This window comes from Rhododendron vialii, chromosome 8a (genome assembly GCF_030253575.1).
Source record: "Rhododendron vialii isolate Sample 1 chromosome 8a, ASM3025357v1".
Lineage (NCBI taxonomy): Eukaryota > Viridiplantae > Streptophyta > Magnoliopsida > Ericales > Ericaceae > Rhododendron > Rhododendron vialii.
The window spans coordinates 25,325,747-25,345,172 of NC_080564.1; the positions used below are offsets into that span (position 1 = coordinate 25,325,747).

A 19,426-nucleotide genomic window follows, 5' to 3' on the forward strand; every position below is an offset into this window, starting at 1 on the left:
CCTTTCAAGGGCTGTGATTGAGTTGGAGTTTTAAACCAAGAGCCAAGATCAAACCCATTCTCTTCACTTTCCCCTCAAAACTGTCCAGTCAAGAGACCAAACCCCAGAAGAAAAAAAAACCCCTTTTCTCTTCAAAAAGTGACTCTCTCTCTCTCTCTCTCTCTCTCGCCCCTGCTTCTCTTCTCCGCGGTCCACCGAAAACCAAAAATCGCTCACTCTCTCTCTCTCTCTCTCTCTATGCCAATAATCAAAGGGGTGCAGATGAAGTCTCTTGATGCTTGGGATGGGAGCAATATGCGCCCTTACTTTTGAACTCTGCAGGTTTTGTTTTCCCTTAATTGATTTTATTTTTTTCCGAATTGGTAATCCGGACTTCTTGCATGTGAACTCCCTTTTTTCCCTACTGGTTTTAGGGCTTTTTGTGTGTTGATTTTAATTGGAAATTCTGACTTTTTCTCTTCTTTTTTCCAGATGCATAGTGGGTTTCATGAAATCAGTGCTCAGAATATTATAGGCTAACCAAAAGGGTAAGGATTTTGTAATTTGGTCAATTTCACCGGGTTTTGTAGAATTCTAATTGCAGAATCAGAGGTTTGAAAAAACCATATACCCTTTCACAGTTTTTCGATGGTAGTGAGAAGTTTCGTTGGAAGGGAGAAGTTTCGTTAATGAAAAATTGTGGAATGCTTACCAGTCTCCATTCACAGTTTTTTGAAGATTTTCCTTTTTGATTTAAAGATTTTTCAAGTTTAGTTTTTTTCAAGGTTTCAGTAGTTCATATTATTCTCCCCTGTTGTGTTTTGGGTTGTATTACAGCGCAATGTATTCTAAATGCAGTCTAATTTTTTACTGTCTGTGCTCAGTTTGTTCGACCATCGCTAACTAATCTCCCGTCGAAGTTTGGGGGTTTCTTTTCTATTGAAGGAGATATCCCAGGAGAACAATTCGCTTCACTCTTTCGGTAATGATTTTACTTTTTAGGAACTTATTTTTTTGTTATTACTACTATATTTTTCATAGGAGTAACATAATACGAACTTTTTGGTGGCAAGCCAACGTTGCATCCCGGATACTTAGTAGTGCAGCCTGGTATAGTTAGATGTACCAGCCTTGGGTACGTCTAACTCAAGTTTTTTTTCCAGCCATTATCTCATTGAATGATAAGTATGTATGAATTTTGCTTCTACATGGTCCTCCCATCCCCTTAATTTACGCAACCTTTGTTCATTATCCGCACAAGTAATTATGAGTTGAATAACACCTGAATTTTGCTTTTACATGGTCCTCCCATCCCCGTTATCTTTATTTTTTTAATGGACACGCGATGCGATGCAGGGCACACGCGATGCGCTGCCTGTGCGAATTTGCTCAAATGCTTCCTATTTAATAGCGTGTGGCCTAGGCCGGGCCACATGCGCGATGCGTGTGCAAATTTGTACAAATGCTTCCCACTTATTGGTGTGTGGCCTTGCCAACGTTTTAGTTCTCATTAGGAACTCAAGGGATAAAAAGGCTAAACTGCACTAAGAATGTTAGTACGTATTAATTTCCCAAACTGAGTAATTTTTCTACAAATAGAGAGACATGTGATTGGTGCCCTAACAAATCACGTGAAAAACAGATCAAAATTAAAAAAAACATTCATGAAAACTGGAATTAAATTTATGCTCTACTCTAAAACATACATCGACAGTTGGCTTCCATTTTTCAAATGTGAGAAATGGGTTAGATAACTTGCCTTGGTTAGACTAAGGGTGAGTGGCCGGAAAAGTGGAGCATGTGACAGTGAAGAAGAATTGGAAAAGTACCTTATCCTGAAACGTGCGTAAAGCATCCATTTTTTCTCATATGAAGTAGGTTTCCGGCAGCCATGAAGTTTTTCGAATGGGTAATTGCTGTACTGTTCTAAAGTGCTGAGTTGATGTGCCAATTTCTACATTCATTAGGAAAATGTGAGCCAGCCTCAAAAGGGAGTTCCCACCAAATGGTGCTCTCCCTTTGTATATTATCCATATAACAAGGGAGGGGGGTGTTTTCAAAATACCCCCTCACAAACTAACTTTTTGGGCCTTTCAAGGGCTGTGATTGAGTTGGAGTTTTAAACCAAGGGCCAAGATCAAACCCATTCTCTTCACTTCCCCCTCAAAACTGTCCAGTCAAGAGACCAAACCCCAGAAGAAAAAAAAACCCCTTTTCTCTTCAAAAAGTGACTCTCTCTCTCTCTCTCTCTCTCTCTCTCTCTCTCTCTCTCTCTCTCTCTCGCCCCTGCTTCTCTTCTCCGCGGTCCACCGAAAACCAAGAATCGCTCACTCACTCTCTCTCTCTCTCTCTCTCTCTATGCCAATAATCAAAGGGGTGCGGATGAAGTCTCTTGATGCTTGGGATGGGAGCAATATGCGCCCCTACTTTTGAACTCTGCAGGTTTTGTTTTCCCCTAATTGATTTCATTTTTTTCCGAATTGGTAATCCGGACTTCTCTACAGATTGGACATCTTCGAGATAAAAATGTCGGTGTTGTGATCTAGGAGGAACGAGACCTTGAAATGGCGCAGGCAAAGTCCAAGGAAAAAGAGAAATTAATCTATGCAAGGAAAAATAAAATGCATTTCCAATGGTATGATTCTTTTGCCCTTTCTTACCAAATTGAAACAACTTGATTACACACTCTCCTTTTTAGGGAACAAGGTCTAAGAAATTGTGCTCATATTTTAGGGAACTAATGATAGCACAATATCAAAAGCTTCCTTGGCCCAACATAAAAGGCAAGAACGAGAAAGAAGTGAAAAAAATCAACCTTCTTATCAATCAGTCCAATGCTTGCGATGAGAGAGGGATAGAGCGCTATCGTGCATCCAACCGATAAAAGCCACGTACTTCCCTTCTCTAACACCTACCCGTCGAGACACCATAGAGCATGGAGCAGTTACAGTCTAGCAAACCTATAAGCGACAGATGGTTAGTCGTACTTCATGTTCGATCTTTGCGTAGAGCACATCCTGGGCTACACAAAATGAAAGGTAACAACTACAATTTAATTGCTAATATATAAATTTAATCTTATCCTTCCATATGTCAAACGTGATTAATTTTGATAACCATTTGAAGTAGGATAAATATTTGTAGATCTATCCCTTCGAATCAACTCCATGAAGAACAAGAGACGGCTATGGAATTAGAGGGCTTCCGATCTGTAAGTATGAAACTACCTTATTACGCAGTTAGCTGGTGTGCTTAGATGTACTTATGTAGTTAAATGCAGAGCACTGGCTGGTGTGCTTAAATTTGCTTTTATGTTGTTACATGTGTTTAGATTTTGAGCTTGATTTAGTTAATGCAAAGCACTGGCTGGTGTGCATTTATAAATGTTGGATGGTGTTTTTTGTTTTATCAAGTCTTATGCGTTTTGTTGGGGAGAGGAAAGCTGTTAGAGATTTTAAGAAAGGGAAGAGGAAGCTAGGGGGATCATCTGTTAAGTTCATAACTATGCACATAGAGATATATGAAAAAAGATTACGATTTTTCATGCTCATCTATTTAATTGTTTGATTCGTTGATATTGTAGTTGAATTTTGGTTACTCCATTAAGCTTCCTGGGATTGGGTGTTCAACTTGAACTCCTACTTCTTCTTCTTTTTTTCCCTTCGAAAGAAACTGATTTCTGCTCTTATTTCAGAACATGGCACCATAATGAGGGTGTTGAATTTTAAAATTTAGTGTATATATTCATCTCCTTTTTGTGCAATTCATAGAACACAAGCTTTAACTCTAGAGAATTGATGCTCCATTGCAAAGGGAAATTCATATAACAACCACATTGCTTAAAACCATATTTTGTATATCCGTCGAGTAAAACTTAGTGGAATAGGTTGTGGGAAGTTATGAGATTTTTTGGAAAAAAGAAACCTAATTTGGTTAGGTGAGTCACCAACACTCCTAGAGATTGCCATATCCGTTTCGGACACTCCAAAGACACTAGACACACCGGGAACACGTATGTGTCCATTAGATTTTAATATGATTAAATGGTTTGACAAGCCGGGGACATGACAATGTGAATTATAAATTTTAAGAGCTTTGTGTTGGAGTAAAGTCTTCGAGAAATGCGAGTTTACATATCACTAAAACATTATTTCCATAGCTCTTCGGCTATAGTTCCTATCTATTTTTTATAAACGGTTTTTAGTAACTATAATAACATGAGGTGAATTGAAGTAATAGTAAAGGGAGCATTGCTGGTAATTGAAGTGATAGTAAAGGTTTTTGTCATATTTCAGCGGTAAGTGCCTTCAGGCACGGTGCAATCCCTATGATTGTCGTTGCCCCAATGAACATGGTTGTCGCCGGACTATGTTGACCATAACAGGATTGTGTTGCTAGAAGTATTGGAAAAAATTCTGATTATATAACCTTTTGTATTGATTTGTGGTATGCTTGATCAGGTAAGTTATTGACTATTCTCTGGAATGAAGGCAACAACTCTTTTGTAGTACGTGATTCCTGCTTTTGGGTTTGGTTTCTATTAGGTAATTTGCACACGGAATTATACTCTTTCTATCTTGGTTATGTATTTGGTAAACTCTATCTTAGTCTTTTGCTTATTGTTAGTGAATCTCATCAGACACGTTGATACGGGAGCATTGTAGGTAAACTGTATTGTTAGTAAATGTTTTTGTCAGATTTCGGCAGTAAGTGTCTTCAGGCACTGGCAAGTAAAGAAATGGCATTTGCTTTTAGTCTACTTTGTTTTTTAAGTTTATATGGAGGCTCATTGGTGATTGGTTGTGCAGGATGATAATTCAGGTGGTCCATTACGTATAGGTTTTTGGTAAATATGATGTAGACTCGCGGGCATGTGTCTTGACTCCTATTGTACTTATGTAAAGAAACAACCTACCAAGATTGTTTTTTTATGGAACTTTTGCTAATTGTAATGCATTTGTTCTAAGAAATGCCTTAATGGAATTGGACTGTGTTGGTTTTTTTGTGTATATTATCATATTTTTCTTTATTTCGCTATCAGATGACTATGATTATCCAAGAAGAATACTTTTTTAGATTGAACAAAAAATATACTGCGCTGCGACTTCACGCACGTGTTGGTTAGAAGTAGAGAAGGGTAATTCAATTTAATTGTGTTCACAACACGTTGCGCCATGCCTTCAGGCACGGGCACAATCCCTAGTAATTCATATTCAAGCTTTGTGCAGTTGATTTTTCTTCTGTGGAGCAACATTTTATGGAAATCCCTATTCCTTTTGCGTTTTGAGGGAGAGGTAATTTTTTTTGATGTAATGAACGGAGAGAGATGGAAAAATAAAAGTTAAAATTTATTGGGGCTCGAGCACAAAGAGAAAAGTTTGGGTCTAGACTCTAGAGTATCAAAACGAACATGCTGGGTCTAGAGTCCAAAAACGAAGGAAAAATAACAGCTAATGACGTGTTTTGATAATTAATAACCGCCAAGAACATGATGAGAATATTTGTTAATACTGAAAATGTCCTTGGCATGTATTAATTATCAAAATACGTTTTGGGCCGTCATTTTCCCTAAAATGAACATGCTCAATGGACTCAGATCTTGCCTCCCTCCAGTCCCGTCCAGTTTTCGGTCTTTTGTAGGCCTTTTCCAAAAAAATGATCAGAACCGTTTATTTTTTAGAGACCGCTGAAACGCCGACTACATCAAAAGTCATGATGATTGAAAATGTTTGATATCAATTCAAAATGCATTAATGTTATACAAAAAGGGAAATGATTTTGCCACCCCATTTTTTGTTAACATCACTCCCCTACACAAAAAATACACTTGCAGATGAGTGACGTTAACAAAAAGAGAGTGGCAAAATCAGCAGCCTATAAAAAAAATGATAATGCTAAAACTATTTTTGTTCCTGCCAAAACTCATTCATTACATGACTTAATTGTCCTCCACTACATCACTTACTTTACGAAAATACCCCTAAAAATCCCATAAGTGGCGTTTTCCAATTCCATATTTTCAAGCAAAAATACAATTTACAAGCAAAACTATAATTAATTTTATAAGATATGCAAACAAAAATTAAACTTCAATGTTTTTCAGTTACATGTTTTATCAATTCATGAGCAACCCATCTAACAAATACGAGCTAATTTTTGAAGAGCAATGTTCACATCATCATCAAGAATTAAACATCAATTCCAAAAAGTTCTAAAATTGCAATTAACAAATGATAATACTCCATTCTTCGAACAAAAACTCCATTATGCATACTCTAGTCTTCACTCATCAAATCTACATTACGAAAGTTAAAGAAAAAAAGACTTTACATTTATTCAAACCCTTAAAGTTGTAATAAACAATAGAAGAGCAATAATGTTAATTCTACAAATTGAGAGTCATCCTTACAGAAGAACAGAGAACGTGGCACTAACTAATGATGATGTTATCGATGGAGATCAAGTTGAAAAATACATAATTGTCATTGTACAAATTACCGCCTTGACAAAAAAAAAAAAAAAAAACCCAAAGCAAATCACTACCAAGACTCGTCACCACATTGACGTTTGGATGGTGGCGGGCATTGACGGGAATGGAATACTATAAAACTTGGATTTACCCAATAGGCAGGTGATGGTGGCCAAGTGTTCAAATCCTAAAAGTCCAAATCCTATGGTTGCAATAACCAGTAGAATACTAGTAAAATAGCTTTGCGTATAGCTTCTAATTAATGGGTACAAGAAAAAATTTTGGAAGGAGATAAAATAATTCTTTGAATTTGAAGGGACATTTTCGTAAAGTAAGTATTGTAGTGGGGATAATTAAGTCAGGCAATGAATGAGTTTTAGCATGAACAAAAAATTTTTTAACAGAAATAAAAATAATTTTGACATCATCAGCTCCCTAAAAAAAGTACAACAGCAACCATTTTAACATATTTCTCCGAAAATTAATACATTGAAAAATCCTATCAAATGATAACCGATTAATGTTGATTTTCGACGCGGTCGAAATATAAATAAGTGAATGGTTCCGATATAAAGGTAGAATTTAGCATTTATATAGTTGTATATATTAGTATCACGATGGGCGAATATCGACCCGACCCGTTTCGTATTTCTCTCTGCCTCTACTAGGACTCGAGAAAGAGAGAGAGAGAGAGAGAGAGGGGGAATGGAGTCGCCGGGACAGTGGCTAGAGAAGTCGTTGGTTGATCTGTGTAGAAAGATAGAAAATGGTTTGGATTTGGATGGGGATATTATATCTGGCCTCGTCTCCTACTGCGACCTTGCTTCTCCTCTTGACGCCAAAGAATACCTCGATGTAACCTCTCTCTCTCTCTCTCTGCGCAAATATATATGTATTCGTACACATAGATTGCTAGATAAATGCAAATATTTTTGCTGGGTTTTTCTTTTTTTAACATAGGGTTCATATGTTTGATTAGTTTATGAAACGATGAAACTCCCGTTTTCCTTCACGGTTCATCTTCTCGTATGTCGAATTCTGGTTTCGTAACTTTTCGTGGTTATCACGGTTCTTGGAAGGCTGATTGTTTTTTACAACATGAGGTATTTTTATGCCACTAGTGAATTATACGACATTTGAACCTAGCAACTTCGAGAGGCTTAAGAGTTTTGAATGTGTGCATATACTTATTGTTTATATTTGCTCAGTGCCACTTGAGTTTTGGATAAGCCCAAGTATTCCCTTTTTTTGTGACTGTATGCATTCATGTGTTTAGTTACTCGAATTTTCAACAAGCCTAGTTGTCTATAAACGAGAAGTTCGAAAATCAACTGATAAAAAAGGGAACAAAAATCCAAGATTTTGTGTATTAATTCGTGATGTACATATTTCGATACTTATTCGTGGGGAAAAGGATAAAGGAGAGGCATAAAAGTGGGCACTCCTCTGCTAGTTAGCATTTGTACTACGTGAAGCTAGAGCATATGTTGTGCAATGTACATATAGAAAGTGGATAAAAAACGTGGATATAAGTTTAAAAGTGGGAGGTGGCACTGGCATATATAGGAAGTGCTCGTGTTGGAGAATGTGGTAGGAAAGGTCGAAGAGAAAGGAAAAGGTGACATAATAAAGAGAAAAGATATGAAGAAGAGAAAAAGGGTGGTACATGCATATGGTAAATCATGTAGAAATTAAGAAGGCAAGCAGGAGTTGGGTTAATGATTAGTACTTGTATGATTTCAATGAAGATTGGGTTTATTTCAGTTGGATTGGTCGAATTCTCGTGGGAGGGATGGGTATCATAGCTAGGTCATTTGATTTTGTGCACTACACTTAGGTATATTTTCTAATTCTCGGTGATGATAAATCTAGATTAGTATTCTTGTTTATAGGTCTTATGTTATTGTTAATGATCTGGACGTGGCTCTGGCCTATGTAGATATAATCATTATGTATTCGGCTAAAATCCAAATAAGTTAAATAGATAGCTCCTTGAGATGACAAGATATTAGGGAATCACGTTTTTCATATTTGTGTTGTTCGTTAAGTTGTATCACTATTGAAGTGTGTAAAAGTCTAAGTGACTTGGGGGTGACTTGGTTGACGAAGTTGTTCAACAAGATTATTATGACTAGGAAGATGCCCGATGAATGGAGAAGGAGCACCTTAGTACTTATCTATAAGAATAAAGGGGATATTCAAAGCTGCAACAACTATAGAGATATTAAATTGATGAGTCATACGATGAAGTTGTGGGAAAGAGTTATTGAGCATCGCTTGAGGATGGTGACGAAAGTGTTAGAGAAACAGTTTGGGTTCATGCCAGGAAGATCAACCATGGAAGCTATCTAGCTATTAAGGAGATTGGTAGAAAAACACAGAGCAAAGAAGAAGGATCTCCATATGTTTTTCACAGACTTAGAAAAGGCTTATGATAGGGTGCCTAGGGACATCATATGGTGGGTTCTGGAGAGAAAATGAGTGACCAAAGGGTATATCGAGGTGATTAGAGACATGTATGAAGGTGCTGTCACTACCAATAGATCACCAGTAGGGGAAACAAATGAATTTCCAATCACCGTAAGATTGCATCAAGGGTTAGCCCTGAGCTCATACCTCTTTGCCTTAGTTGTGGATGAATTGACTAGACAATTTCAAGAGGATATTCCATGGTGTATGATGTTTGTAGATGACATTGTCCTCGTAGATGAAACCGCTAGAGGTGTTAATACGAAACTAGAAATTTGGAGGGAAGCATTAGAGTCAAAGGGTTTTCGAATAAGTAGGAGTAAAACTGAGTATATGGTGTGCAAGTTTAGTGGTACCAGTAGTGCGCATGAAGAAAGAGTGATGATCCAAGACCAGGAGATATCAAAGAGTGATCATTTTAGGTATTTAAGCTCAATTATTAGTAGAGATGGAGAGATTGCTGATGATGTGACCCATAGGATCCAAGTGGGGTGGCTCAAGTGTTGAAGCGCTACTAGTGTACTATGTGACAAGAGGGTACCCACAAAATTGAAGGGAAAATTCTATGGAATTGCCATAAGACCAGCGATGCTTTATGGGACAGAATGTTGGCCTACTAAGAAACAACATGTGAGCAAGATGAGTGTAGCGGAAATGAGAATGTTGAGGTGGATGTGTGGTAAGACTAGACGAGACAAGATTAGAAATGAAACAGTTCGTGAGATGGTAGGTGTAGCACCTATAAAGGAGAAGTTGAGGGAAAATAGGCTAAGGTGGTTTGGGCATATTTACCGTAGACCAGAAGATGCAGTAGTTAAGAGAACGGATAGGATAACTCTAGATAGCAATGTTACGGGGAAGGGTAGACCTAAATTGACATTAAATGCTGTAGTACGCAAAGATATGAGTATGATGGGTCTGTGTGAACAAGTGGCCCTTGACAGAGCTCAATGGAGGAAACGTATTCATGTAGCCGACCTCAAGTGATTGGGACGCAAGGCTCGGTTTGGTTTTGTTTGGTTTGGTTAAGTTGTAACTTGAGTGCATTTTCACAACATGAACTAATCAGGATTCAGGAATAAATTTGCGGGGTTGGATTTTTTGTTATATATTTTGCCGACTAGTTCATTAATGTGAATATGACGTGTATTACATGGAGTTGTTTACTTATGTCAGTCCAAGGGAAACTTTCTCAATGTTCTTTTAATTGTATATTGTTATGAGAGTCTTGTGGGGTGTTTCGGTGTTTCCCAAAGTGGATAATTGGTTAGTGTGAGATATTAATCCTGTTGGGTTTTGGTTGTTTGTCCCTATGCACTTTGTTCTGGTTGCTCCATTCTGTAAGCACTTCTCAACCGTGTGATGGACATTTTGGATTTTCGTTGTTAATAGATCTTAGTTACTTTTTTGGTAATATATGCACTCAAAGTTCTTCAAGTAGAAGATATCCATCAAGTTCTTGCCTTTATACCTAGTAGAAAGTAAAAGATATCTTTTTTATGGCCCTATTTTTTAGTGCTTTTCTTACAGAAAACTCAAATGCCATAGCTAGAAACAGAACCTAAAAGAGGGAAGCATTCAAATAGCTTCAATTCAATAGGTTACTATTTATTAAGGAGGAAATGCCCAAACCAGAAATGTTTACGAAAGAGAAATTCCAAAATCAGAAACTCCAAGCACAAATGGAAAAGAAAGTGCATACATTTCCAGGAGATTGCAGCGGTCTTTTGTTGGGTTGGATTGGGTCGAGGGGTCCATTGGAGAGAGAGAGAGAGATCATCCTATTCCAAGAGTTCATTCAAAGATAGTGTGGGGCCTATTAGAGTATCTCAGTCCATTTTTTTACTCAAACTTTGGTAAAAGTATGATTCGAAAACTCCTATGCCTTCCCAATAATATACCTTTATTTTTACTCAAATATAGTTTTGTTTTTTGGTTTCTTGTCCAAAATTTGAGTTAAAATGGCACATTTGTAAATATGAAAGTGAAGAACTATATTGGGAAGAAAAGGTATTGATTTGGATCTCTCTTCATTTGGGTAAGAAAAGTTAATATACAAAGAGGATAGTCAAGAAAGTATGTCCTTCATTTTTAAGTATTTTCAGTCAAATTTTGAGTTGGGTTAGAAAAAATGATACGAATTTAAGATGCTCTTAGGATTGTTTAGAATTTATGAAAAGGAAAAAAAAAGAAGAAAATTTGAAAAAATTCTCTTTCGCTGTTTCATTTGGTGAGGTTAAAAAAATAAAAAATTCAAGTTTTGTGCACACTAATATTGACCCGACCCATTTTGTACTCTCTCTGCCTCTAGGATGAGAGAGAGAGAGAGAGAGAGAGAGAGAGAGTCGGCGTTGGTGGATATGTGTTAAAGGAAAGAGAGTGGTTTGGATTTGGATGGGGATCTCATCTCTGGCCTCGTCTCCTGCTGCGAGCTTGCTTCTCCCCTTGACGCCAAAGAATATTTTGATGTAAACGGTGCGCGCATGTATAAGGAAATCCTTGAACATCCTATTTAAGGGAATCTATGACGACCAATTGCTTTCAAAAAACCGGCAAAACTGGTTAGTCCAAACACAATGCAAAAGGTCGAGAGGGGAGGGAGGAGAAAATGAAAATTTGTTTTGAAAACAAGTGAGTTTTTGGATTTATCTTTAAAGAATAATTAAAAAAAACACAAAGAACAAAATCTTTGCCTAACGTAAGTTAAACTATCCTAATACCTAAAAGAAAAACACCTAAAATCCCAGAAACAAGACAGAAAGGGAAAAGGGAGAACTAAATAAGTGATCAATCTTCTGCAGAGAAGCATCTTCGGAGCATCCAAGAAAGCAAGAACGAAGAGTTGGGTTAATGATTAGTTCTTGTATGATTTCAATAAATATTGGGTTCATTTTGGTTGGATTGGTAGAATTCTGGTGGGAGGGATGGGTATCAGAGCCGGGTCATTTGGTTCTGTACACTAAGCTTAGGTATATTTTCTACTTGTCAGTATTGATAAAGCTAGATTAGTATTTTTGTTTATAGGTCTTACATTATTGTTAATGATCTGGATGTGGCCTTGATCTATGTAGAGATAATCATTATGTATTTGGCTAAAACCCAAATAAGTTGAATAGGTAGCCTTGAGATGACAAGATATTAGGGATTCGCGTGTTTCATTATTTGTATTGTTCGTTAAATTGTAACTTAAGTGCATTTTCACAACATGAACTGATCAGGAATTAAATTTGCGGGGTTGGATTTGCTGTTACATATTTTGCCGACTAGTTTGTTTATGTGAATATGAACGTGTGTTACATGGAGTTGTTTACTTATGTCAGTCCAAGGGAAACTTTCTCAATATCCACTTATTTGTATATTCTTATGAGGGTGAGGGTCTTGTCCCAAAGTGGATAATTGGTAGGTGTGATTTTAATCCTGTTGGGTTTTTTGTTGTTTGTCCTGGTGCGCTTTGTTGTGGCTGCTCCATTTTGTAAGCACTTCTCGACTGAAGTTTGTGATGGACATTTTGGATTTTTGTTGTTAAGATGTCTTATTAGTTACTTTTTTGGTGATCTATGCACCCAAAGCTCCGTCCATAGAAGATATCCATCGAGTCTTGTCTTTATACCAAGTTGCCTCAGTAGGCCACAGTACTTTGGAATCCAAAAACGGTATTGGGTTGAGTTTGCTTGTATGGTAATTGTGCTTGAAATGATAATGTCATTGAGTTGAGTTTCTATGGCTTGAGAGTTTCCCTTGTGGTACTACCTTGTGAGGCATTGCCTTTGTGGTGTTGCTTTTGTGGCATGGAATTTCTATCTTTGTGTCAATTATGTGGTGTATTAAAGGTGTGTGTTGCTGTGGTTATGTTGGCTAAGTTGTATTTGTTTATATTGTACTTAGGATAGAGTTTTTGCTGGCATATGTATGGTTTAAATATACCAGGATTCCATTGATGAATGTGAATTGAATTTTTGGGAGCTTTAAGTTCACAAGTGATGATACATGGATTGCAATTACTGTAATTGATATGGTTTGTAAGTCAGTAATGTTTTGTTATTATCATGGCTGCATGTGGACGTGTTGGCAAATTAGTGTAATGATAGCCTTGCAAAGGAACATATATATTTTTTCCCTTGCAAGGATTGTTAAGCTTTAAGTGTGGTTAATACTGATGTTAGAAAAAAGACTGATTTGATGAGAATGAGCAGTGGAAGCGTAGTTTCTACTGTTTGATGTTGGCGTAGAATTGAGATCAAGTATTGAGGACAAAATTTCTTAAGGAAGAGAAGTGCGTAAAATTCTGTTCTTCGTGAAATATGGCATGGGTTATAAGACAGAAGGACCAAAATTTTGGGTATTAATTCCTGATGTGCAAAATATGGATATATATTATATATTTAACGGGAAAGGATAAAGGAGATGGATAAAAGTGGACACTTGTCCACTAGTTTGCATTTGTACTACATATGTTAATTGAAAGCATGTGGTGTACATGTACAAAGATGATAAAATAAGGAGGATAATATATATGAAGTGCTCGTGTTGGACAAGGGGGAGGAAGGTGAAGGTAAATGTAGAGCCTCAGCCCACAAACAAACTCTGTGTTCACACATCTTGGCCTCCTCCCAAATGAAAGACTTGAGTCCTATATAACGGCTCTTAGAACCCTAAAGAACGAAATTACAAAATCAACCCTATTGCTAAAATAAAACGAAATGCAGAGCCTATGCAGCCCACTATATTCTTTCTCTTGCAGAGCCTATGCATCTGGTTCTCGTACTGACAATACGCCCCAACGTTCATTTCCCATAATTCTTTTTACTTTATCAAGTGCATGAATTTGAAGATTTGGATGAACCTTTTTGTTTGTTTACTTCATCTGCAGAATATCATTGGCCAAGAAGCTGGCAAAAGTGTAATTGATGAATATTTAAAACGAAGAGGTCATTCTGAAATAGGCAGCAGCTCTGCTGAAACTCCGTCTTCCAAATTGCATGCATATGTCAAACCACCTTCAAATGAGGTTTCAGTTAGTGGAACCAAAAAGCAGTCGAAGGCACCAAAGGAGGTCACACTTTCCAGTAATCAGGAAAATCGTCTGCCCCCAGAGTCCATTGAATCAAAAAACGCCCATAGAGGAAACCAGGGTAATTCTAAAAAGAAAAAGGCAGGAAAAGTTGTTTCACTTGCTGATGCTGCTAAAGGGTCCATTGTTTTCCAGCAGGGAAAACCGTGTTCATGCCAAGCTCGTAGGCATAGACTAATTAGTAATTGTTTATCTTGTGGAAAGATAGTTTGTGAACAAGAAGGGGAGGGACCTTGTCTATTCTGTGGTGCCCTTGTGCTGAAGGAAGGAAGTACGTATGCTGGTTTGGATGAAGGCGCAGTTCCCCTATTATCAGATGCTGAGGTGGCAGCTGAAGCCTATGCGAAGAGGCTTGTTGATTATGACCGGAACTCTGCAGCACGTACGACAGTCATAGATGACCAAAGCGACTATTATGAGATTGACGGCAACAGTTGGTTGTCAATGGAGGTATACGATTCATGGCAATTTGTAGTGTAAAATTGCATAGTTGGCATAAAGATACAATAGCTTTTCATTTATTGTATCTGTACCATTCGCTCTGTGTAGGAAAAGGAACTTCTAAGGAAGAAAAAAGAGGAAATTGAAGAGGCCGAGCGGGCGAGACGAAGTAAAGTGGTTATTGCTTTTGACTTGGTTGGCCGCAAGGTTGTATTTCTTTGCAAATTAGCTATCCTGTCTGTGCTTGTGATATTAACTGCATGAACTTTTTTTCTGAGTAAGTTTGCAACGAGGCTTGAAGTTAATCAGGTTCGAGACTGGCTGTTGACAGTTACATATTCTTAAATCATAAGCTAAAGTTTTCTCTACTTGCAATTCCAGTTGAATGCGTCACCTCTTACCACGTGTCCTTTATTGTTCCGAGTCTTCCGACATGCAATTATAATTAGAAAATAGTTGTTCTGTGTAGGGTTCACCTATATATGAGGAACCCTACTTCTTTTTACTCGCACCTGTTTAATGGTAGCATATACCTTAATATTCTATATGAGGCAAAACATGTTTAACAGTTTGAATCAACTGAAGTGTATTCCCATTCACGCAGGTGCTTATGAATGAAGATGATGTTTCTGAGCTAGAGCTGGATAACAGTATATTACGACCACCTGATGAGAGGGAACTAAACCGGATAAAACCAAACCCGACTGTTAAAGTACAACCAATCTTCATTGACCCAGGCCATGGCAAGAGACCCACTAAGGGGAATCATTTGAACAAGGGCAAATCAACAGGTTTGTGCTTGGAGATAAGTGGGAGGGTGCAACGTGATAATAATGCTTTGAAACGCTTTATGATGGATGACGAACTGGTAACTTCTTAAACGCGACCTCTTGAATTTGGAGCAGCTCCATGTAGGAGACTGTAAATGGATGATGAAACCGAGTGTTCTCTAAGTTTCTTCTTTCTCTTTAGAAGATTGAATAGCAAGGGACCAGCTATCTTGGTTGTGAGATATTTACAAGCATACATGCTTTAGTTTGAGACTCCAATTTAGCTAATTTTACTGAAGTAAACGGACATATAGAGTGCTTCAATACTGTTTTTGTGGATTGGAGCTAATTTTACTCAAGTACATGGATATAGAGAGAGTTTTCGTGATGGGTATGTTTTTGTAATTTTTGTGGTAATTTATCTATCTCCTTTTCTTCACAGCTGGGGTATTTGGAAACTTGTAGTAGTAGTAGTAGCAGCAGCTAGTTTGTCTATTTTGATTTTGTATGCAGATGAAAAATGAAAAGCCTAGAGTTGCCATCTTTTTGCTGCTGCTTGTTCAGGTTGAGATTTCGTACCCACGCTATTAGGTACCGGATACAATTTTCTCCGCATCAAGTAAGAGCGTGCTCAGGTGGCCAATTGAGCTTAGCCATGTTTGGTTTTGGAACATTGTTAGATGGACAGTTCATTGCATAAGTAGGGCTGCAAACGAACCGAGCGGCTCGCGACTCGGCTCGCTAACAGCTCGTTCAAACTCGACTCGGTTCATAAACGAACGAGCTGAAGCTCCACTACGGGCTCATTTAACAAACGAGCCGAGCTCAAGCCACCTTGAACTCGGCTCATATGAACCTTTACATATATATACACATACACACACACACACACAACAGACAAATGTTTTAACTTTATTATTATTATTTATTACTCTTTCCGTCCCTAGGGTGTTCGGACAAATAAGCCAAAGCGGCTTATTTTTTGTCCTTATTCAAATTTTTTTCGTATCACTTAGCTTATTGTCATTTTTTTTGGGGATTATTGCATCCTCATGACAAGAGGAATCTAAAAAGTAAAAAATTGACCGAAATTCAATTTTTTTTGAATAAAGACGAAAATATAAATAAGTCAATTTTTTCGTCTTTACTAAAAAAAATTGGATTTCGGTCAAAATTTTTTACTTTTTAGATTTCTCTTGTTATGAGAATGCAATAATCCTAAAAAAATTGATGATTAGCCAAGTGATACAAAAAAAATTTGAATAAGGACAAAAAATAAGCCACTGTGGCTTATTTGTTCGAAGGGTCAAGTGTCCGACGTGCAAACCTAAGCCTTCAAAAAGATGCATTTGTTTCGTTAAAAATTCAAAAAATTTCACACATCATTAGATAGCAATTAGTTCTATTAGATTGTGAAAAAAAATTAAAATTTTTAATGAAAAATATGCATATTTTGGAAGGTCTAATTTTGCGCGCCGGACACTTATTTAGGGACGGAGAGAGTACTACAAAAAGGGTTATCATCATCCCAATCCCAATGTACAACTGGTACAACTTCTTGTACGAAGTGACTAGGAAGCCCACGTGTAACGTCACGGGAAAGAGGTGCCTTTATAGTAAAGTGAATGCCTGAGGAGTCTAAAACTCTCGATGTGGGACCAAAAGTGCAAGTGAAAAACTTCTTCAAACTCTATTACACAAGTTCTACATCGAAAAAATGAAGAAGTGGTGTCCAAAGAATCCTCTACAAGTAGAGCCTCCAGACCATTGCAACAACAGCTCAATTTTTCTCGCACGTACCGAGCTAAGGCGAGCCTAGCTTGAGCCGTGGCTCGATGTTTCAAGCCGAGCTTGAGCCAAGTTTGTGTAGCTCAAGTCAAGCTCGAGCTGGTATATATTTTGGCCAGCCAAGCTTGAGTTGTGTGAAACTCGGCTCGTTTGCAGCCCTATGCATAAGTAGTGCTGTATAACCCTATTCTTATGAATGCAGCGAGTCATGTATGTCTGGTCTTGCAATTGTTCGATAGTACCAATGTAGTCCGATATGAAAACGCAACTTTTATGTACCTTTATCGTTTTTTATTTCCCATTTATAAAACATGAATCGTCGGAAAATGGCCAACTACTTGGTTAGACTATTGGTGTACTGTTCCTTATGCACGTTTAAAAAAAAAATGGACTGTTTGAACTTCAAACTTGCACATTTTTACCGCACAAAAAAAAACAAAAAAAAATAGAGAGAACTTTGTTCCATTTTTACAAAACATGATAAAACAGACATGCGTGTATGGTCGAAAACTGGATTAATCTGTTGATGCTGAAGTCTTAACAATAACAAATTAAAAAGAAAAAAATAGTGGCATACCTTATTAGAACATTGATCATTCGCTCTGCTCGAATCCCAATCAATCTCTAGTGAGCTTGTTGGAGAAGAAATAACAAAGTTAGAAATGAAAGAGGAAATAAAACGGTGTAGGACAAGACTCCTTTTGACTACTTGTAGTTGCTACAGTTTATGGAGTACACAAAAGATAAGTATATGTCCCCGCAACACAACACTAACGAGTTAAGTTACTTAAGTTCGAGTTCTTGTTATTTGTTAAAAAGCTTGTTCGGGAATGGTTTGTCAATTGTCATATAAGTAAACTAATATTGAATAGTACTTTCTAATGTGCAAATATATTATTGATAACTCGATAAGGGTACATCTAAGAAAGCTAAGCACAAAAAGAGAAAAACACCAACAACATGATGTTGATACATGATGCAGGGTGTTAGACCCCGAAAAAAAAATTGTTCACAAGATGCCAACACAATAGCAAAACATAAAACATAAATTCCCAAGCATTGTGCGATGACTTTGAATCCCATTGGCAAAGAACCCCTGAAACCGGTGGTGGCCAAAGAGCCACTTTTGTATTCCGACGACCTCACCAGACATACCCATCACCTCTCCATTGCTGCCCCAAAATGCCTGCCTGAAACCAACCTCCCACGGCCCAAAAACAAGCCCAAATCAACCTAAACGCTGCCGCCCAAAATCTTGAACACTTTTTGAAGCCCACTAAGCTATTAAGTCAACTTGAGTTCACCTTGTGATCAGCTCAATTAAAAATCGTTTGAGATTAACTCGCCTCATAACAAATTGAGTTTAAAAATATTTTTGAAGCTCATTAATTATGTTTACAAACAAAGTTCCAACAATTATTGAAAAACCCTTCTAGGATGGAGCTTATAATTATTACTCGTCTCCTTTACCGACCCTAAACGTACATAAAGTGATAAATCTATGGCTTGGAAGCCCACCATAGAATCAAAAGCAAATCTCAGATCAAGTACCAGTTTGCATGACCAGTGACAAGTCCAATTCACTAACCAAAGTACCTTTTCATTGATTGTATAGTGAAGCACAATTAAACCAAAAAACTTCAGGAAACACTTGTCCGGGAGGGGAGAAATAAATCCCCCACATTCATCATTGAACCCTTTTCCATCTCTCATGTTTAGCCATCTCTGCTGTTATGATGAAGGAATGAGAATGAGGGCCCCACTATTCAAATAATTTTTTGTTACAAAATATCAGTCGGAATTGACGTTTTCAAACTAACTTTTTGTAGAATAATGAAGGCTGATCGCAATGAGGTACATCAGACCCATTACCTTGCTAGGAAGGCCCTAATGAGTGACGGTGTCACTCATTTCCAGATCAACATCTTTTGCAAGGAGCTAGTGTATGGATCTTATATTATCCAAGTGTAGATTCTTTTGTTGTTGTTGATGGTTTAATTATTTGTAAAGCTGTTTACTTTACCTAATGAATTTATTGTTCTTCCACCAAGAAAAACACGAAAGGTTTAGGAGCGTTTCCGGTAAGCTATTTGTTACTATTTCTAATCAAATTGTTTTCATTAAACTAAAAATTATTAAAAATGTGTTAGGTGTCTAAAAAAAAATGTGTTGAACGTTTTAGTTTGACCTTGTACAACATTAAAAGGTTTGTTTTTACTATTGTATATAGAACTCGAAGTATTGAATAGAACTCAATTAAATTAAAAACGACTTTCATTTAGCCGTCCTTAAATACATATATCATAGGAGATACTTATATTCTCGCTTATTATACTAATTAACTCGAAGTATATGCTCCGTAATCCGCAATATGCGCCTAAACGGAGTACTTATATATATAAAAATATAAAAAGCTTCTCTCTCTCTCTCTCTCTCTCT

General features: G+C 37.3%; 1 protein-coding gene and 1 long non-coding RNA gene across 4 annotated transcripts; both read left to right on the plus strand.

Annotated features, from left to right (window-relative positions):
• Positions 1-13: 13 nt before the first annotated feature.
• On the plus strand, positions 14-4,988 carry LOC131336301 (uncharacterized). Of its 3 annotated transcripts, none has more exons than XR_009202776.1 (8): positions 14-321; positions 472-527; positions 864-961; positions 2,484-2,614; positions 2,713-3,017; positions 3,106-3,190; positions 4,440-4,523; positions 4,788-4,988. It is a non-coding gene; the product is annotated as an uncharacterized LOC131336301 (long non-coding RNA). The 3 variants fall into 3 exon arrangements; XR_009202775.1 differs by having other exon boundaries at positions 3,109-3,190; XR_009202774.1 differs by having other exon boundaries at positions 3,124-3,190.
• Positions 4,989-7,053: 2,065 nt separating this feature from the next.
• On the plus strand, positions 7,054-15,587 carry LOC131336303 (uncharacterized). The gene is made up of 4 exons (XM_058372088.1): positions 7,054-7,303; positions 13,788-14,438; positions 14,538-14,636; positions 15,034-15,587. The coding sequence occupies exons 1-4, from the start codon at positions 7,154-7,156 to the stop codon at positions 15,307-15,309; spliced, it is 1,176 nt and encodes a 391-aa protein (XP_058228071.1). The 5' UTR covers positions 7,054-7,153; the 3' UTR covers positions 15,310-15,587.
• Positions 15,588-19,426: the final 3,839 nt, after the last annotated feature.